Source organism: Copidosoma floridanum, unplaced genomic scaffold (assembly GCF_036245765.1).
Source record: "Copidosoma floridanum isolate Cflo_tuat_1 unplaced genomic scaffold, Cflo_Japanese_pri ptg000021l, whole genome shotgun sequence".
NCBI classification, from domain to species: domain Eukaryota; kingdom Metazoa; phylum Arthropoda; class Insecta; order Hymenoptera; family Encyrtidae; genus Copidosoma; species Copidosoma floridanum.
The window spans coordinates 21,691,212-21,713,509 of record NW_028321898.1 but is presented as its reverse complement, the minus strand read 5'-3'; the positions used below and the strand labels follow the sequence as shown (position 1 = coordinate 21,713,509).

At 34.4% G+C, this 22,298-nt stretch overlaps 1 protein-coding gene across 1 annotated transcript; it reads left to right on the top strand.

Annotated features, from left to right (window-relative positions):
- The first annotated feature begins 14,122 nt into the window (after nucleotides 1-14,122).
- On the top strand, nucleotides 14,123-21,477 carry LOC106644250 (uncharacterized). The gene is made up of 10 exons (XM_014359675.3): nucleotides 14,123-15,222; nucleotides 15,295-15,432; nucleotides 16,093-16,309; nucleotides 16,464-16,642; nucleotides 16,720-16,998; nucleotides 17,221-17,326; nucleotides 18,414-18,532; nucleotides 18,599-18,944; nucleotides 19,022-20,244; nucleotides 20,326-21,477. Exons 1-10 carry the CDS (start codon nucleotides 14,929-14,931, stop codon nucleotides 20,785-20,787), a joined length of 3,363 nt encoding a protein of 1,120 aa, XP_014215161.2. The 5' UTR covers nucleotides 14,123-14,928; the 3' UTR covers nucleotides 20,788-21,477.
- Nucleotides 21,478-22,298: the final 821 nt, after the last annotated feature.

Below are 22,298 nucleotides of genomic sequence, written 5' to 3'. Positions count from 1 at the left end.
AAAAAAATAAATTTTAATAAAAACATAGACACAAATAAGTTTGAAATCTTACTACATGCTCTAAACTTCCATCAAAAAACTAAAATTTATGAATTCACGAGATAAATATAAATCAATTTTTGCAAAAGATAAATATGATGTTGGCTCAGTTAAAGAACACGAAGCTCGCATAGAGTTATTGCTGTAGATAAATATTGCAGTAAAAGTCCTTATATAGGTGCACGATTGAAGATAAAAAGGAAATAAAAAAACAAATCTCAATGTTATTAAAATACTAGTTAATAGGAGAATCTTAATCCTTTTGCTGCCTCAGTAACTCTAGCATTTAAACAGACGATGGAAAAAAATCTAGATTATGTATGGACTTTCGAGAACTAAATAAAATAGTTATACCTCAATCGCAAGCATTCCCATTGATTCAAGATCTAATAATAAAAACAAGAGACTGCAAATGTTTCTCCACGTTAGATTCCCTCTAGAGTTTTCCCTGGCTTGCTGTTGTAGCGAAATCTTCTCTGGTAACCCCAGGGCGGTTGGAAGAGTGGCCATGAAATCCCAAATGCTAGAAGCAGATTGTGCTCTAGCTAAACACGTCTCCTGGTATGTCACCGGAGACGTTAGCATTTATTAGATCGGGATAGAGTTCAACGTAAGTCACTTGTCCATTAGAGAACAGCGTTTTCGGATAGCCGGGATACCTAGCTGCACGACCCCCAGCTCGGAAAAGTTCCTATGTAACCCCGGCTGTTTTTTGGGGCGGTTTTTTCTATGGAATTTTCCTTCAGAGCAATTCCAGAGTTTTTTCCTTGCCCCACAGGTTTTCGGGCCTAAGTGAATGCAAAACAGTGATAGGAGGTAGGGATTAGCGGATCCGATGCACCAGGCAGGAATCGCCGGCCTAACCGACGAGGAGTGGTCCCTGAAACATGAGACTTCTCCGGGGATGCTAAATAACCTGGATCCGATGCTTCGGCAGAGGTCGCCGGCTTCACCGGTGAGGAGTGAACGTCCTGAAATATGGAGTCCTCCCCGGGGAAAGGCTACACAGTGGTGAGTAGACCCGATGCAACGTTGGTGCAAAGAGTGTCAGATTAACTGGCAAGGTGTCTCACCGAAGATACTCACACTGTGCCCATGGATTAGGTGTAACATCAGTAAAAGGGTTGGAAAATGGGTGCGACAATATATCCCTACACATAGGTGGTGAGCGGGTAGCCCCGGCGACTTGGCCTAAGAACTATCGAGGTAAACTGGGTAAAAAAAAAAAAAATACGGTGTAAGATAAATGAAAAACAAGGAAAGCGGCCATGGACAACCATAGCACATGAATGCGTAAAGAAATGCAATTAAACACAACATACAGTTACCGGTTTTGCACCAGTGTTACTTTTAGAAGGTAAAACTATCACGATCCTACCGAAAAAACTAAGAGAAGAAAAAACACTAACAGAATTACAAGCAAGGCATACTATTAACATACGTAGTTAAAAAATCTGTTACAGTCGAAGAAGCCTGACATGATTACAATGACCTAAATAGCAGAAACAAGAGACCAAGATTCTCCGATTTCCCTGGACTAGAGGAGGGGGAGACAATATGCAAGATCTTATCAAAGCAACTGATGAACTTCACAGCAAAAGTGCTCCAACGCTTCGAATACTCCTAAAAAGATATTATCAAGCCCAAAGAAAAGCTAACTATACTCGAGAAGTCATAAATTTTAATGCTGAACTTTTTAGATGTTTACAAAACAAAATGAAAGCTTTTTTAATTTTTTCTTTTTAGTTCCTTAGCTAGATCGTTTGGTATAAGAATTATAAAGAAAATGGAGGTATGCATTTATTTTGTAAATCATGGTATTAAAATAAGAGCAGCAAATGAGATATCATGGTATTTGCAATACTGTATCATATCATATGATGTTTAAAAAAAACTGTCATTATCTAAAGTGTTTAATTTAAATAATATTTAGTTTATTGAACATTAAAACTATATAGCATATGATATTTTACGCAAAAAGTCCCATGTACATTAGTGTACACACATGTTTATCCGTTGTTATGACAAACAACTTGAAAAAAATAATTTAAAATTCTTAATGTTTAAGTTAAAAAATCTCAACTAGGGCGTGAAAGTATCGCATCTATCAATTCGTATTTATCAATTTTTGTTTAATGACCCATATACATTTGTATTACATATTACTAGTGCACTAGTGCTACGCATGTATATGTTAATGTTTAAAAACAAGATAAACGATGAATTTGGTGAAAACCCGACTTTGTATTTTAACTTGAAGCCAGACCCAAGTCTAAGATTTGAGATCGAACTAGAAAAAAACGAAAAAGTCCACAGTCTCGCTATAATTGAACGAGTCAATCGCGACGCGTCGGATTTACGGTCCCGCCGAGGCGAGGAGTCCTTATTACTTATCGGGACTCAAGAGAGATCCCTGCTTTTTGATTTGAATCGATGGTACGAAGAACAAATGCCATCTACAGTTGCTGGATGCCGAAACCCCAACAATATTTTCGCTTGTTACAAAGCACGACAAGAGAAACCTTCACGAGACAAAATACTTTGTTGTTCGTACAAGCCTAAGACGTTGCAAGAGTTTGCAAAAAAAGTTCCACACTCCCCAGAGGAATTTTTTTACCCTAATTCTTTGAGTTTACTTTACTACCCTAAAAACATGTATTTTAAAATTGATTTGTGAATATCGAGTTACATAATTGAAGGAGAAAAAAAAGATGTTTACCTGATAAGCGGCCCATAAAAAACAAAAGGGCTTGGGGTCGTCGGTGGGTTCAAGAAGTACTGCATGAGTGATAAATGCGTACTTATCAACAATTGGACTCACCCATGTGAGAAATCCATTAAACTCCCAGATCATAATACGACCTAAGCAACCACTGATCAAACAGCCAATTTTGGAAGAGCACTGCAAGACAGTGCATAGTTTTTCGTTGAACAGTGCAGTAGCTTCAAATTCTTTTCTATTGAACCTCATATAATGTTCAGTTTCTAAAATCATAACATTTCATTTTGTCAATCACCAATACAGTTATGTACGAGAAAAATAGTTACAAATTTACCTTTACTTATCAAATTGTATGCTGAAAAGAATAATTCTACTTCATTACTTTTTGGAGGTTGTACTGCAGGTGAAGAATTAACAAATTCTAAACAGGCTACAATAGGCTTATCACTGTAAGATGACTTAGACCATGAATCTCTATTAAGATCAACTATCAAGTGCTGGAAGTTTCTGAGTGATACAAAGATTAATCCACTATTTTCTGGTAAAACTAAGTCTCGATTTTCTTCATTAAAATTTTCCCAGTCGGCCCCACCGTACATCACACACGCCTGTTCAACACCAGCTGGTACCTTTAAAAATAATTAGTATCTCATTAAAGCTAAAACCATCTACTATGAGATAAAACTAGTACATGGCACTAAAAACAAATAATACTCACTAGAATAGTACATAAAATTTTAGAAATGCAACAATCAAAAACACATAATTGCCCAACGGAATCTTGAATTCTAATAGCATTGCTATCAAGCCCAACAAGAAGTAAGGGCAAACTTCCTGGACGAGCAGGAAAGGCTGACACAGTGGTTATCTTATATGTGAAGGTCCATGATGTTACGTACTCACCAGACGTGACATTCACTACAAATAAACTTTTGTCGCAGCTTATCCAGGCATAGCTGCAGTCGCTGTTTAAAAAGCCACCTGATCTTTGTTCGGAGCGTGGCTCATTCCAGGAGTTGTTTTGTACAGTCTCATCCGGAACTTGAAAATCCGACGACTCCCATAAAGGTAGCTTAAGGCTTATAGTTTTGCGAATCTACGAGAAAGGTTGAATGATATTAAGGACCTACTCGGGCTCAGGTTTACTATCTGGCCGTACGATTTTTAACTTTATAAAGGTTTCAAGTAAAAGAGAGAAGTTGTGTTGTATCAGCATTCCCTATAAGGCTTGAAGTGAGGAAATATTTACATAATTGCAAAATAAATAAATTAGTTAATCAATTTTTGGATGCAACGTTGTGTATTTGTAACTCCACCTATAAACACACTTACAATACATTTGGAATTCCACTTGGAATTGCTTATGGGGTTTTGGTTTGATGCGTATGGTAACAACAAAACAATAGAGAAAGTTTAAAAGAAGTCGAGGACCTTTACAGAGAAATCCATAAAAATTAATATTTAGTTAGAAAGAAAACTTCAGAAAAAAAGAAATTTTACAGTACATATAAAATATGCAAAAAATTAAATAAAGGCACTCGATCTCACTCTCGAATCAAATTGTTGGTTTAAATCAAAAGAAATTTCAGCTGACGATGAAAAAGAGGAAAAGAATAAAATTAATTTAATAAGCAACTCTCAGTTAGAAGTCGAATTAAATGATGCGCAGCTCAAAAAAACTTGTAGTTCCACCATTGATTAACATCAAATTACTTATAAACAATTCAGTAGAAGTAATCGGGATTTATGATTCAGGATCAAATGTATCCTTAATAAATTATAAATTGATAAAATTAAAAAACGAAAATGATAAACTTAAAACAGAAAAAGCTAATTTGATGGCGATTAATGGTGCAACGAAAGCGAATGGAATGATAAATATAAGAGTAAAAATTTATTATATAGAAAAGTCAATTTGATATGTTCGTAGTAGAAAGTGAGGAAATCAAGTTTGATTTCTTAATCGGATTAAATATGATGAAAGAAATTAAATTAATCCAAAATAAAAATTTACAAATATTATGAAAGAAGGAAAAAGAAAAAAATTCTGAATGTATTTATACTAAAAAAATAAATTTTAATAAAAAGTTTTTTTAATACTTTTTAAGGTTATGATAGGGCAAAAAAACCGAATATATATATGTTCCACACCTTTTTTAAATAATTTTACAATCATTCTTCGGAAACTTTCTACTTTTATTTCATACAGAAAAACATCCAAAACACTAAAATTAGAAGATATGTTTTTACATAACTCAACACCTTTCTATTTGTGCGTCACGATACTTTTTCATACCAGGAAATCCGTAGAAATTGTTATTTTTGGTGTATCTTATTTTTTTTCAAGCTATGTCGTATTTTTTAATATTTGAAGGTTATGTGCACGTATAACCATGCAAAATTAATTCTGGATTCTTGTAACTCTAACTAAACATTGTATTATTCATTTCAAAATTTTCCCTCTTCATTTCATGAAGCTATATCAAAAACATTAAAAATTAAAATTATCTTTTTACACAATTTAACGTCTCTGTTATACTGATATTTTTTACTCCTTTTGGAAATCTGTAAAAATCATTATTTTTTTCTCTAAATTGCTTTATTTTTAAAATATGACATATTTTTTAATATTTAAAGGTTACATCTCACTATGAAAACCCGTCGAGTTAATATTGGCTGTCTGCATCAATATGTCATGCATGCAAAATTTTTTTGGTAATTTACCTTATAAAAATAACAAAACTAACTAGTGTATATTATACCACATGGACGCATATGGATACAGTAGAGCCCATCCATGGAGGCTGTAGAAGTAGACAACTACACAGTACACACTCACATGCATACCTCGATTCTCTATTACCTCAAATATATACAATATACACATATACTTGTATGCATGCATACCCCTGTATGATTCCTATCTCACTTCAAGAGTTGGAAGAAAAGCCATTCTCTTTGTACGAAAAAAGAAATTGTAAAAATTGTCAAGTTGAACGTGAACACTACAATAATAAACATTTACACTAATATTCTATTAAGTTCAAAAAATATACACGCAAAATACTATTGAAGTAAAATCTTAATACATGACTTGCTTCTCTGAAATAATGTAATTGTTTATTTGTTTTTCTTTAATTTTGTATCAAACTTTAATTAATAATAAATAAAATCCTTCAATTGAAAATGTGAAACATACTATGTGCACTATTTGTAACATAGTACAGAGAACAATGGTAAGAAGCGAGAATATGAGGGGTACTTTGCAGCTTGAGGCGCTGACGTCCGGTACTGCAGTTTGATTTTTTAGCTAAAGTAATAATCGTTTCTCTATTTATGAAAAAAGCATTTTCAATAAAAATTGGATGTAGAATACGATGGTCATACTTAAAACACGCTAAGTGGTGAGTTTCATTGTTAAAAATTGATTTAAACATTTAAATTGTTTAAATCAGTATGAAATTGATTGTAAATTTGTTTTACATATTTTTCTTTTAAAATTTACGTTTTTCCCTTTATAATAAAAAAAATTAAATCTTCAGCTCCAATAGAACCGGAATTATGAATTTTTGAAAATTAGTCTTCAAGTTAAAAACTCGCTTTCATCGAATTTTCGACCGCTTATATTATCTAAAATACGTAAAAAAAAAAAAAACCTCGAACTTTTATGTTTTTTGCTAAAAGTAGAGTCTGTAAAAAAAAATTCAGCCAATTCTGAGATGTGTTGGTTAAAAAGTGCTCGGTTTTTAAAAGAATGACCCATTTACGTACATCAGCGTTGGTATTCTGATACCGTCTGTCATTTATAACCATGAAGCCAATTTTTACGTCTTTCTCGGCAAATATCTTTGGAAAGTGCCCCATTACAGGCTTGCTAACATAGAGAAAGAAACTTAGTAGGTTAAAAAATATGACGATACATTTATAAAGCGCAAAAATGTAGTATATATATCGTTCGATTTTTGGAAAAATCACGCATTCTGACTAACGACATCATGAGCCTTGTGAAAAATAATTAGATTTATAATATCAAAAAACATTGAAAAATGCCAAGTTAAAAAAGAAATTAAAAAATAATCACACAATGCTTAATAGCATCCGTGTAACAACGATATCCGCACACATAAAAAAAAAAAAAAAATTTTAATCATCAATCATAATTAAATAATTTATATACATAATTTATGTTTTGAATGTATACCATTTCTCTTGCACTCACGCATTAACAAATGTTATAATTGGTTGGAAAAAAGCTCTAAGCCATTCGAAACTTGTTGATGCTGTTTTTAACCATTCATAACTAGATCGGTAGTAGAAGTTGTAAGCAAATAAAAAATTGACAAAACTCATAACTTATCATTTTTACAGTTTTAAGTGTTAAATTGCATAGATACATTAAATTCCTAAATCTTTGTAATATTCGTAATTAATTTTTAATTATTAATAAATTTTTAAGTCTTTAATGTTTAAACTGCCAAGTAATATATTATTATAAATAAGTTTTAACCTACCAATCATGTCCAGTGTAATAAATATTGTAAAAAAAAATCGATTACGTCTTATATAATTTTAAAATTTTTTAATTCCTGATCACTATTTTTCATGAATTTTACATATATGCAAGTTAAACTATTGAAATTTAGCATATTTTTATTTTAGGCTGTAATACGAAAAGCTAAGTCAAAAAAATATAGGATATATTTGAGACAAAATAATAAGGAGAACAATATTATTGGCTATGAAATTATGAAGAAAATTTTGTTAATACCACTTTTTCCAGCTGATAAAGCTGAAAAAGCATTTAAAATAATAAGAAAACTTATAAAAAAAAGTTTTAAAAATGATCAGAAGAAATTAGCCAAATGGAAAAGATTTTGGGATGTTTACTTTCGAAATGAATGGATGGTTAAAGTTACTCCTGAAGTATTTAGCATATTTAAAATGGTAGATAGAACCAATAATAAACTTGAATCCTATCACAAGATTTTGAATTCGAAGTTGAAAACCAAACCAAGTACAGATATATTCATAGGTGAGTATGTGTCTACAAGATAGTTCTATTGATATAATTATCGTTCAGATATAAATAAAACAAACAAACAAGTAAATTTTAACTGGAAAATAATTTAGTGTATACAAGTGTTTAAGGACAGTCCGGAAAAAATTTAAGTTCTTTCCTTGTCGACTGTCTGTCAATCCTTTCGTTCCTAAAAAAATTAGTAGGATAAATTATTTATTGTAAGTGCCATAAGTTATCCATAGAACGGTATGGTTAAACGAGTAAAACTATTGTGAACTAATCGGAAATATTAAAGTGATATGTGGTGAAATTTGTATAATCAACTTTTATCAATGCAATTAATTGACGAAAGAAGAAGTATCATGCATTTTTTTTTTTAAATAAATATGAGGCCTGAATTAAGTGAGATTAATCATGACTTCGAAATAAAAGACATCGAAATAAAAAACATCTGATTATAAATCTTTCTCATCTAACTTTAAATCAATCTTAACAAGTCTGAGTCAGAATTATTCTTAAGGATGCCAAACATGTGCGTCAATCTCACTTTTTTTCATGAAATAGCTAGTTATTTAATAAATAATATAAAGCTAAAAAATTAAGTCAATCTTATCGATACGGTAGGAGACTTCAATTTTCTCTGGACTGCCTTTAAGCACGTAAATTTACCTATTGATATTGGTCATCAGTGATAAAGAAAAATGTAAATAACTGTCTTTCACATATTCTTTGTTTTTATTTAGTACAAGTGTACGACGTTCTATTACTGAATTTTTTCTTAAATTATTTTTACTAGATACTAAAACTTTTTACATTCAGGTACATACGAAGTACAAACAAATAATACAATTACAAGAAATTCCAATTTATTAAATTAGGCATAACCTTCTTTCAACTAAAATTTGCAGTATTGTGTATGAATTTTTTATTACCAAACAAAATAATTCTTTGACTTTTTGGAAATCTTAACAACGATCAACGAATTTTTTTATATTTGTTTGCAAGTACTTAAGCACTAAAGTAAAGGTTGATGTATAGTATCATAATTTTTGAATATTAACTATAATAATATTCACAGTTTTTATATAACTTAACTAATACTTATTTTTATGGAAATATATACATTTGACGAGCGAGATATTGTAGTACAAAGTGTCAAGAAACTTTGATATTGATACAGTAATATTTATGTAGCAACATTGAGAGGGTTTCGGAAAAAAATAAAAAATTCTAGATAATGCTGAAAAAATTACTATTTTTTAAGAACATTATGTGCGTATGAGTTTTTCACAATTTTTTTTCAGACATTTTTGAGAAAAACAATCGCCTAGTTCCTACATTAAAAATAGACTCTTATGAAGGTTGCTAATTAATTTGTATTTGAACTACTATTTAAATAAATTAAAATCTTATAAAGAATATTCTTTTACTTATAAATATGCTTGTTAACAATAATTTATTTTTTTAATCTTATTTTTCACTTTTTTTTAATAAACGAATAAACAAGAAACAGAAAAATCTTCAAAAATTTACGCACATAAAGTTCCATTAGCCACCCCTATAAGAGCCTATGTTTAATTGTGAAATTAAATAATTTTTTACTCGAAAATACGTCAGGAACAAAATATTGAACAACATTATATTAGAAATGAATGTTATTTTTCTCAGCACCATTTAACACTTTTATTTTTTTTTTTGCGAAATCACCTCAAAGTCAGTCTTACTGTAAACAATGCCAGGTGTGAAGTATTATTTATTAAGGGCAGTCTGACTCTCCTGCCTCATCGATAAGATTACTTTGATTGTATAGATTTATAACATTATCTCTAAAATAGCAAAGTTTGCTATCGAAAAAATAAGAGTTAACGCACATTCGTGACTCTTTAGAGAATAAATCAAGCTCAAGCTTGGTAAGATTAATTTAGCATTCAAAGCAAAAAGTGAAAAATCAGATGTTGGACTGATAAGGTGTGATATAATTTTGCAATTTTCTTCTTCATATTTCAATGAAACTGGCCAAAATCAAGCTATATTTATCCATTGTGAATTCAAGAATATGCATCTACTATTTTTCTAGTATGTAAATATTTAAAATCTAATAATTATTCTGAACCAAGTCAATCATCTGTTTATCAGAAGATTATAAAACTAATTTATTCAAAGTAAAATCTTATGCCTAATTCCATGAGGTGATGTTATTTGCGTCAGTAACTTTACTCCCCCTCCTTTCGGGAATCAGGTGTTTAATCAGGTGATTTCTTATGCAAAAATTTCATGTGACTTTTTTTTCGTATTTGAATCTCTTTTTTTATTGTCTTAAGTCAATAAAAGACGTTTTTTATAGGTTCAAGTTTATGAAAAAAAATTGAAGTTTAAAATTTTTTTAAATACGCATAAAATAATTAGAAATACTAAAAAATACATAAAAAATTTAGGGCATGAGAAATCACCTGATTAATCAGCTGATTTCCGAATGGAGGAAAAGCGTTTCAAAATTTTTGAAAGTTGGTTTGCAGCTTGCTGAACAGCCTGTGTCAGTTAAGTGTGTGAGAGATATAGAGCATACTTAATAGTACTAAGTTACTAATCACGCAATGTAGCTCACATGCAAAAGCAACAAAGGGATATAAATATTTTTTACAACTTATTAAAGCAAAATCTCATGCTGTAAAAAATATCGCAAAGTTGAGGAGTTAAAGATTCTAATTGAGATAATCGGATTGTAAGAAAGGATCTTGATATTAATGAAAAAAATTATTGACTTTAGGCAACCATGCTACTTAGTGATTTTTTCTTGTAACCACGTGGACTCTCCATCCAGCCACAAGTTGGCGCTGGTGTCTTTGTGCACGGAGCCTATGTAGTGTGTGTCAGTGTGTGATGCGTATCACGTATTCACGTGATGTCATCATCTAGTACTTTATACCAAATGGACCCATTATGTATTCAAAACTGCGAATACAATGGATCCAGGCTTGATAAATACAATGAATCAAGTCTGGATTCAATCATCCATTCCCTTTAACATCTTTCTATTCGATGTCAGTTTAAACACACATGTAGATATAGATATAGTGTGTGTATGCGTATCACGTATTCACGTGATGTCATCATCCAGTACCAATGGTGGGTAGGTATCTTACCTAAGGTATGTTACCTCAGGTATCTCAGATACCTCAAGATGTTTCTGTTATTTAAAATTTTTCAATTACAGTAGTTTTCGCGCGAAAATCCGGGTATTCTAACCATTTTAGTAATTCGTAGCTCCTTAAGCTTACAACCAACTCGTAGTTTACGTCGTTAAAAAAGTAAAAGTGGAAAAATATTTAATTTTACGAAATAAACCTTTTGTGCAAAGACTATTCTAAATAAAAATATAAACAAAATAACTAGGTTCAGATTTAAGTGCGTATTTTAATTACTGACGTTTCTGACATTTCTGACAGGTATGTGTCATTAATCTCCGAGTTGCGTCGGAAACCCACTACTGTCCAGTGCAGCAGTGCTTTATACCAAATGGATCCAATATGTATCCAAAACTGAGAACACAATCATCCATTTCCTTTAACATCTTTCTATTCGATGTTACTATAAACACATATATAGATGTAACGGGTATATGCGTTTCACGTATTCATGTGATGTCATCATCCAGTACTTTATACCAAATGGACCCATTATGGATCCAAAATTGCGAACACAATCATCCATTTCCTTTAACATCTTTCTATTCGATGTCAGTGTAAGCACATGTATATATATACAAACACATGGTATTAGCCACGATGTAAAAATACAAGGCGCGGCCCGCGCGGCGTTGCGCATCCATTTTGATTGATCAATGCTTCCACCATGATGTAAGAATATAAGGTGTGGCGTTCCAAAGTCTCATTTTCGTGCCGTTCTGCGCCTTTCAACACGACGCCATATTGGAGGGAGATGTGACTACTACAGCGGCGAAGAGCCTGTACAGTGAAACGAAGCCGCTAAAGTTGAAACTAAAACTTATCCCATGCACGCATCTCACCTCGAATTGAGATATATATATTTATATATTTGTGTATATATACGTAAACTGATCATCGTTTACCTGTTTATTCAGTTTTTTCTGTGCAAATATATAAATATATATATCTCAATTCGAGGTGAGATGCGTGCATGGGATAAGTTTTAGTTTCAACTTAAGCGGCTTCGTTTCATTGTACAGGCTCTTCGCCGCTGTAGTATATAGCCACGTCTCCCTCAAATATGGCGTCGCAATGGAAGGCGCAAAACGGCCCGAAAATGAGACGTCGGAACGCCGCACCGCGTATTTTTACATCATGGTATTAGCTAGTAGCTACAGCTACATAAAGTTGCGTTCGAAAATTAATCTATTTTGCAATATGTAAATATTTCTTTACCTCAAAACTGATAGAAAATGCTTCTTTCTTTTACTTCTCAAGTTAAAAATCATGCGGCCGGTTTTTTCCGGAATATGCTCGAACATTTGAATGGAAGTCGACTTACCTCGCAGCTGGTTTCTGTAAGTCGATTCATTTCTATACCACAAAAAAACCTTATAACTTGTCAATGTCAATATTTTTAAACAAGTTTCGAGGGTACAAACGTTGCTTCCCGCGAAAATGAAATAGGGCTAATTTGAAATAAGCGACGGAAATACAGTTACACAAACGTGTTTTGCAAATGTTATTGAAAAATTTTACGAGTGTTAATAAAAAAAAAAGGCAAATTTACTAGTTGATAAAAAAATAGTTCTAAACTTTGATCACGACTCAACACCTACGATTTACTGCCACGTAGAATCACACTGCTAACGAACGTTATACTTAAGCTGATGAAAACTGAATGCTATAACTTTCTTCACAACTTCACGCGATATACTATTATATTATGTGTGCTTGTGCTTACTCTGACAATGTGTGATAATGACTTGACAACAAATAGATGGACGACAAGTGTACAAGTTGTCGTTCATCTATTTGTTGTCACATCATTAAAGCTTATCCTGATAATGTGTTGATAATGATGTGACAACAAATAGCTGGATTTGTTACACAACGCTCGACTACCATATTAGTGGCGGTAAAGACGAAAAGTATATGTATCCAATACCTTTAGTATTTTAGTATACAACGTGATATTTGCGGACACTACTGAATAATATTTTTTTAGTAAAAAAAAATAAAATGCATTCAATCATAGCTTTTCTTCAACATTTTTCCAGTTAGGTATTTCCAATGCATTACTTTATTAAATATGTTTTATTGTTTTTAAATACTTCACCAGCGAGGGCGGCGAGCGTTATACCAAGTGCAAAAGAGATAGCGGTATGTTGAGCTGTCCGTCTATCTATTTGTTGTCAAATCATTATCACACAGGGGAAGACAATCACACGTGGTATAATATACTACGTGCATCATGCGTGTGATGAGGTGTTTTCCGCAATCGTTACCAGAGCAAGTAATTTTCGGTAAGTTGCGCTCTACATTACCGTCAGATCGGAAAGTCAACTATATATACCTTTAATTTACTGGCGCTCTGTAGCTCTGGTAATTGGGATTCCCAATAGCTCCCAAGCAGCCCAAGCTCCCATATACACTACGGGTACGGAGTCCGGTACAACGGACTACGGAATACGAATGCGTTCCGTAAGCACTGACCGTTTAATCTAAGTACTTAGATAATGTACAGATAAATATAATTAGTGTGAGAGAAATAACATATCGTTCTTTTCCCCTTGCACTTCAATGTCATCTATAGGATGCCGAGATATTTGAAGATTAACTGTTGGAGCTTACGGAACGCACTTACGCACCCTGCTCTCTCGCGTCCTGGGAACGTGGAGACCCTTAAGGGGAAAGAAAGATGTAGGGGAAATTCCACCACATACCTCCGCCGTTCCAGCATTTTCATGTTCCGTGCTCGCACATTTTAAAAGATGCGAGAATGAATTCATAAACTTTTGATTAATTTATTTCATTTACTATTGATATGAATACTACAAGTATATGTGTTTTTAAGATAAAAACAACTCAATAAATTTGTTTCAGCAGTATGGGACCTACACCATCCGCCTGCATTTACTTAATCGTCTGTTCATAATGTTCTTATTCTGTTTCGCATTCCGCCGACTGCCGACACAGTCTGGGGCCGTACCATATAACTTTTTTTTGCTTCACGGGCCTATGTTATAACAAAGGCCAGTAATACAGAAAAATAGTTATATGGTACGGACCCTGTGTCGCACAGAAGCTTCCCCCCTGTCCCCTGTCCCCTTGTGCAGTGAATCGCGTGAGTTGTGCGTTGTGTGGCGCTGATGCGCGTCTCATCTCATCCTCTACGCGCTCTACCTATATACACTTATACAGTCTACAATCGAAGAGGGGACAACCCGACAAGTCGTCGTCATCAACGACAATGAAAACGCGTTCATCGAAAAACGTTTGACTTTTAAATATCTTTCAACCTATATAATCCCGTGGATAAGTGTGTGCTAAGCCGGCCGCACTTCCGAAAACGATAGGATAGCCCCGTGATAGACGATTTAAGTACTTTGCTTCCCCCATCATCATCGTTGCCTCCCTGGAGAAGTTGTTGCGAGTGTATGTGTGCATAAACTATATTATACGTAAATATACATCTATACTCGCCGACTCGGCTCGCGCGCATGTATACCGCACATAAGACTACGCGTACAGTGAATTTTTAGCTACAGCCTGCAGCTCGTGTTGTTGAAAAATCACCAATATAAATAAAAAGTCCATCGCGAGAGCCCATTAGCAAGTAATTGTTGAGACAGTATATCACGCGTAGGTTTTTTCCTTTCCTTTTTTTTTCTTCGGCTGTTTCGGTGTGTGGGGGTGTGTTGAAACTATTCATAACCTCAATTCTCTCTCTCTCTCTCTCTCTCTCTCTCTTTGAACAAATATGTACATACATAACATAACGTAAACCCGGTCTGGTGCTGCGTTGCGGTTGGACTTTGTTTCAAGGCTGTTGAAGATCAAGAGCCACCTGTAGGTACTTTATTTTTCATGCTGGCAAAATTGTGTACAATTGGGTTGTTCTGAAAGATTCGATACTAAGTAGCGTACCGCATTACCGTGTTACAAGTTACAGCAGCTGTAAGCTTGTACGTTAAGTAATGGAGACGGAAAGTAGGAGGAAAGGACCTAGGAGTCCTAGCGAAGAGTCAGATAGCATGAGGAGAAGATCGAGAAAGTATGATAGATCACCCTCGCCTAGAAGATCAAAGTACAGAAGATCCAGGTCGCGATCCAGTTCAAGAGAAATGTCCTCCAGAGAGATGAGCTCCAGGAGGAAAGAGAATAACTCTAGGGATCATGAATGGAAAACTGCAGCCATGCAACCCAACAAGGCATCAAATCCACCTAGTGCCACTGGCTACCCACCCCCACAGGTTCTTAATCAGTATACGGTAAGTTTTGTATTTTAACAGTTTATTATAAGTATTAGAAGGTACTTTGTTCATTTGAATTTTCGTTGACAGGCTCCACCGCCCAACACCAGCCAGCCTCCACCAATGCAGTATGCCCACGGCTACACAAACTACAACTACAACTACCATCAGAACCAGGCCTATGCGGATTACTCAGGGTATCAGCAGGCTGCTACTGGGTACAGAAATGTAAGTTTTTCGTTAAATTGCGTATCAATTATATATTTTGACAAAAATTTGAAACAGAAGGAAACTTTTTGAAAAAATCATCCAAGTTACCACAAAAATCAACAAGAAGTAATGTTTCATCAGTACACTGCTGCATACATGCAATAATAACTATATAGTGCCTTGCAAATATTTGCAATATTGTTCATCTATGAAAAAGCAAACGTTTTCACGATTTTTCGTCTGCAAAGCCACAATTTTGCACTGCGACTTTTAAAAAAAAAATTTTTAGATAAAACAACCATCGACTGCATCATGTTCATATCGTTACAAATAACTCACGAAAAATATAAAAGTTGTAATCTAGTGTTAAGCCAGCGTAAGTATAACACTAATATTCTCGTGATCAGCCGTCGAATTTTCTTTAAAAATGTCTATAAATTGTTCATCGCTAAAAAAAAAAAAAAAAAAAAAAAAAATTAATATGTACCAAAGCGCCTCAAAAATGATTTTTTTTTAAATACAACTAAATAAGTTAAAAGTAAGTCCAAACCAAAGTGGAAAATCTGAATAAGGTAAGACACTAAAATATTTACAAAAAAAATAACCAAGATTTATCATTCACGTCTCCTCATTGTAGGATCCAAAACTGAGCAAGGCAATTTTTTATTCCATTCGCAGGATTATCCACCACCAAACTGGCAAGGTACTGTTCAGTATAGCAACCAGCAACAACAACAACAGCAGCAGCAGCAGCAACAACAGCAGCAACAAGCGGCGGCTGCAGCAATACCACGCGGTACAGAAGCGTCACAGCCGCACGTCGTCAATCCAGCCTTAGTAGCTCTTATGGCTCAAGCTGCCGCTGGCAATAGACCTGAACAAGCTAAAAAAGAAGGTGCGCACGCCTTACTTGTTTTATTATATCTATTATTTATTTCATGAGTCGTGCATCTTATTTAATGGTGTAAAGATTGTTAAACTTATTTGTTGTCTCAATCGTAAAAAGCTTGATTTTTCATCCATGTAATGTATCTTTAACAACAAAACAGCCATCGCAGCTGAGCTGAAGCATCAGAAAGCTACGTTGGCACAGCAGCGCGAAGGTTTCGTCAAGAAGTCTTCAACATTCCAACGAGAATTAGAAATCCTGCGTAAGCAGTTCAAAGAAATCGGCAAGGAGCCAAGTAGGGAAAATAGTCGCATCATTGAGGAGAACAAAAAACTGCAGGTTTGTGTAAAAACATTCAATCTTTGGTATAGAATGAGAATTTATATTCATTTGTGGCGTACTGTGTACTTGTGCAGGACGAGATTGAACAAAAAATGAAATCCATTCATAAGGCGATCGATATGTTGACCAGCATTATCGGTGACAATTTGTCGATCGAAGATTTGAGAGTAAAATACACACCCTCATCAGCAAAGCGCTTAAAAAGCCCAAAGAGCGAAGAAGACAAACCCACCTACAACTTCGTTCATTATGATCCAGAGATGCATTGGTGCAAAACGTGCGATATTTTTCCGAAAACGGCTAAAGAATACCTAAATCACCTACATAGCAATGAGCATAAAGAAACCTGTCAGGTAAGTCATTTAATTATTTTGCTGTTGATGGATTCCATTACATCATTTTATTTTTATTTATCTTTTTTGCGTATTAGTTTTTTTTACTTTTTAATATTTGTCTAATAAAAAAAAATCCAAATTGTAAATCAGGTGTTTTTAATATAAAACTTGATACTCAAAAAAAAAATTAATATTAATGTACATAAAAAAACTAGTAAGCATATTTTTTTATGTTTTTAGGAGCGCAAGATAGTCGACATGCCATGGCACGACGATAAAAACGGACAGACGGAGAAAGAAATGCCATCTTACCCCGGACTGCCGACTAAAAGAACACCAATTAAAGGTATGAGTGTCTTCCAATGGCTAAAATTTTTCTATGATTTTTTTTTTTTAATTGTGCAGAAGAATTCCGTAGAATTTACGCTGACACTGTCGCGTTATTACGGTATGTATTGAAGAAACTTTAAAAAATATGCCAGTAAAACATACAATATCTCGCTCAATGATCTATTTTGTTGAATATATACATTATATATGATTTATTGTCTCCTATCTAAACCGTCTGCTGTGAAGTCAGACGCTGCTTGAATTTTTACAAGCATATTAACAAAACATAGATGGCCATGCACTTGTTGCATTTTTGGGGCTTATCATGAGTATCGTCAATTAATTGGTAATGAGTGTTCAAAGAAAAAAAGGTATCGGATTACATGTTCTCATCGGAGATTAGAGTTCTGTCAAGAGAACTCTATGATAAGTGGTGCCATGTGATTACATTATTTTTATTCGCGTGTGACGTACTTCTTGATCTGGTGTTGTATTAAAATTTTTTTAATTAATTTAGGTTTACGTGATTATATTCACAAGTGATAAACGTACTTCAAGAAGTGCTGCTGGCAACATTCGTCTAAAATATTTACAATATGTGGTGTAAAAACCACAGATAAAAACATCGATCCTATCATGGAAATATTATTTTTAGTATTTAAGCGACTGTAAAAAGCACGAATTCGCACTTAATTTAAGTACTTATATAAGTTAATCTTATATCTTGGATCACGACAAAGCAAATGAAATGTAATTTGTTTAAATGTACGATATCTTAAAATAAAGTTCATCCTGTATATAAATCCTTTCCAACCACTCCTTAAAATGAACCCTTTTTTAGGAAATCAGTTGACGCAGATATATATATATATATATATATATATATATATATATATAAGTTTTAAAGAGTAGCCCTTATAATACACTCAGAATAAACCCTTAATAAAACACGACCTTTATTTTCAGCATGATGATTTTTTAGAAAGTCTCGGATTTAGCATAAGGTTTATCTTCATATAAAAGATACATTATAAGAGTTGACAGCACTTATTCACGCAGATTTGAATTTTTTAACCTTTGTGTTTTTCATCTTTGCTTTGCAGGTCTACAGTTTTTCAGCCCAGCCACCGCTTGGTATTGTAAACTATGCAGCACTTGGATTGGAGATCTTCACTGCGCTAGTCTTCATCTGAAGTCTCGCCGGCATTCCGAAAACTATAGCGTAAATTGCTTAATTGATAATTCTTTTGTAATTTACAAATGATGCAACAGTGTAAACATTTTACAGCGTTTTGTGGAACAAAGTCCTCATTGGGAGACCGATTGGATGGCTGATCGCGAGAAAGCTTTCTCTGACGAGAAAAACAAGCAAATCCAAATCGAACTTCAGAAGCAAAAGGAAGAAGCTCCACCTATCAAGCCCAAGAAGTCGAAAAAGGCTAAAAAGAACAAAAAGAAGGCCAAAAAACGCAAAAACAAGAACAGCAACTCCGATTCGTCGAGCGATTCGGAAACCAATGAATCTGACAATGGGTTAGGACCTGATGACCCATCTAAGAGTATCCGAGTTGCCATGAGAAACAAAATGAAAGGTTCAACTCAATCTTTGCACCATGACGAAGATAACTACAACGGTATGGATTTTATCATATATCTAAGATTGTGTTAATTATGTGGAGAAATTTTTAATCACTTTCCGACTGTTTATTAGCGATTCACAATGAGCCTGCAAATGACAGACAAATGGTAAACTCACTTCGTGAAAAAGTTAAGGTGAAGCCGGAACAAGAAATCGTACATCAGCAACCCAAGTTAGAACCGAGGTCGGAGCCTAACAACACTGATGTTCAGATGCAGAGTTGGGGACCGAAGGAACCACCCAAAACTTTTTGGATCAAGAAGGAGGAAGAACCCAAGCCCCAAGCTCCTATCGTCCACATAACAAAGCCTGAGGATATGCCCAAACCTCACATGGGCTTCTGGACAAAGCAACAAATTATGCCTAATAAAGTTGAAAAGGAAAAGGAGAAAGATAAAGACGATGATCGAGATAGATACAAGGATGAAAAGCGTGAAAATTCTTATGGCAATAAGTGGGACAAGAAGACAGACGATAGATATGATCGATACGACAATAGATACGATAAGTACGATAGGTATGACAAGTACGATAGAAAAAGGCGTGACCGTGACAGAGATTATTACAATCGTGACCGGCGGCGTGAATCCAACGACTCACCTCGGCATGATCGCTACAGTCCCAAGCGCTATGATAAGTATAGTAAGCGAGATGAGGAATTTAATGACGACAGGTATGACAAGAAGGACAAAAAGAAGGGTGGTTCCAGCAGTTCTTCCCAGTCTTCAAAAAAGTCTTCAGCGCAGCCGTCTAAGGGTAAGCTACCCTTTATTGGTAGGCTACCACTTTTCAAAAAAAAGGATGATTCTAAAGGGCCTGAAAAAGAGGTGACTGCTCTACCATATACACAAAGTAAATTTGAGGATACGCCGCAGGTGCCCAGTGAAATCATCAATCCACCAGGTGTCGTCCATGTACCGAAGCTAGCCACGCCAGTAGTGCCACAGAATAATTCAGCACCTAATCAAAAGATGAAGATCCTTGTGGCACCACCTCCACCATCGCTTAATGATAAAAATCCATCTACATCGAAACAAAGCAATGGTACTGGCGCTACAACGGCTGAACCGGTTGACATGGAAATCGAAGATCAATCAGATGAGACGGTTATCGAGCAAAACGTCGAAGTGTCCAAAGAAGATACAACTAAGCCACCACCTGTCATTCCCAATACGAGTAGACCACCGCCTGGATATCCTGCCCTGAAGAAGGCTGCACCTGAACCCACGCCATTCACACCTCAAGGACCACCTCCGCCTTTTGTAACGAATACATTCATGCATCCAACTAATCAGGTAAAAGTCATCAATAATACTTTTGGAGTATTTTATTTTGTCCTTCATTGAATATTATCGAGTCAATGATTTTGTTTACAGCCACCACCACCGGTAGCACAAATGCCACCGTACCTTCCACAGATGCATGTACCACCTCCGGGAATGTACACAAACCCACCTCCTCCCCTACCAAACACCGAAATCCCTCCACCGGTAATACCAGGCGCCATGCCACAAGTAACTGAAACTAACGAGATGGTAGAGACAGGTGAGAAAAGACCAGATGGTGCGCCACTACCCGAGGACCTCCAAGAAGCTCTGAACATTATATTCCCAACTGAACAGTCAGCCGAAGCTACCGAGGCTCAACACCATCACAACCAGGACAGTACGATAATGTATGGCTCAATGTACAGTATGTTGGGCTGCGTGGGTTATGGCCCGGACTACATGGACCAGCCGCCTCCTGAGATCACCCAACAGGAACCTGAGCTCGAGACTGCGCCCGGTCCCGACGATCTCAAGATGCTAGGAATCGACGAGGGTGACACTATATTGTAGATAGACATTTTGTGTGGCAGCGAGATGGACGAGATTGAATATCGACTGAGTGACCGTTGCGTGGCTCTAGCTGCTTTTTGTTTGTTACACAGGTAGACTTGCGATTTTCCTTTGGTTCAATATAATTTCAAATCAGATATTTATTGTTTCGTGAATCCTAACGAACATGTGTTTAAATAATAAATTCAAAATATCTCGCTCAGTCCTGCGAACAAGTAAAAAACACCGTTTTTAACGCTGCTCGGTCGAATAACCACAATGACCATCTTGAATATAAACGGGACACTCATAATCGAATTTCACATTAGATGACCTTCAGGTGTAACTCGATGGTTTTACATTCAACATAATTAATGAAATTGCGGTTTCAATCCTATCACCCAAATTAGTTCCGTCTACTACTTTTACTGATAAATTGTATATTTCGAAAGTAGTAAGAAAATTTTTCTTTTATTTTATTTTTTACAAGTACTTTTTTAATGAGAAATGATGAGTGATAGCGTCAAAAATAAATACAGACGAAACTTGAAAAGTGTATGGAGTGCAAAAAAAATTTCAATTTAACTCGGAGTGTTGTGAATGGTGTATCAAATAAGGAAGTCACATGGCAATTTTAATTGTTACGCTGTAATATGAGTTCCTGCTCATCAGGGATTGTATGATGATAAGATAAATATATATAAAATAATTTAAAAGCATGCCATTATAGTATTTCATTTCTAAATTATACCTTTGGAATAATTTCTCTGAAATAAACAATTTTATTTTAAGTCTCAATACGTAGCGATCGTAGCAGTGACTAGAAATTGTAAAGCTTATAATGAAACAAGTTTTGAGGATTCGTAAACTTTCATCACCATAAAAACCTTATAGATTTATAGAAAATTTTGCATACGAGTTTTCAACGAATTTATTTTAATCTTTATAGAATTCAAACAATAATTACATAGTATTAAAAGAGGTTCAAGTCAGATGAAACAATTACAAATTTTCAAGTATAAAATTATTGCACATCACTTATACCTAACTAGTGCCGCAACAATAATATTCGCGAACTTTTCAAGTTCAATTAACGTCAATCTTTATGCAAAATTCAAGCAGTCAGTCAAGATGTGGGTAGAGAACCTTAACAATGGAATGGCTAATGGGAAATGCTAAAGTTATCCAACGTGGAATTAAATTCTATTTAAAACGTCGTGTATACAAATGCTTTAAAATTTTGCTTATTTTTTTTTTTGTAAGTATTTATAAAATTTTCATAGACAAATCTTAATTGAAGTTCAACTACCTACGTATCACATATCTATTTAATAAGCGTTATTTTTTTCTTACTTTAAAATTACTTTAAAACAACGATTGTTGTACATTATAGAGTAACGTTAAAATATATAACTTCATGATTTGCATGAATTTATACTCATAGTGAGAATACTCTCTTTAACTATGAAAAAAATGCCTTTATCAAACAATTAACGTAATATATCAAGGGATTGTCAATCAAGACCCTTTAC

What these genes read in the sequence shown, in the direction of transcription:
- LOC106644250 (XM_014359675.3), top strand. Translation starts at nt 14,929, where the DNA reads ATGGAGACGGAAAGTAGGAGGAAAGGACCTAGGAGTCCTAGCGAAGAG. An exon ending in AGCATAAAGAAACCTGTCAG is followed by an intron (nt 16,999 to 17,220) that starts GTAAGTCATTTA and finishes TTATGTTTTTAG; the next exon opens with GAGCGCAAGATAGTCGACAT. An exon ending in TGACGAAGATAACTACAACG is followed by an intron (nt 18,945 to 19,021) that starts GTATGGATTTTA and finishes ACTGTTTATTAG; the next exon opens with CGATTCACAATGAGCCTGCA.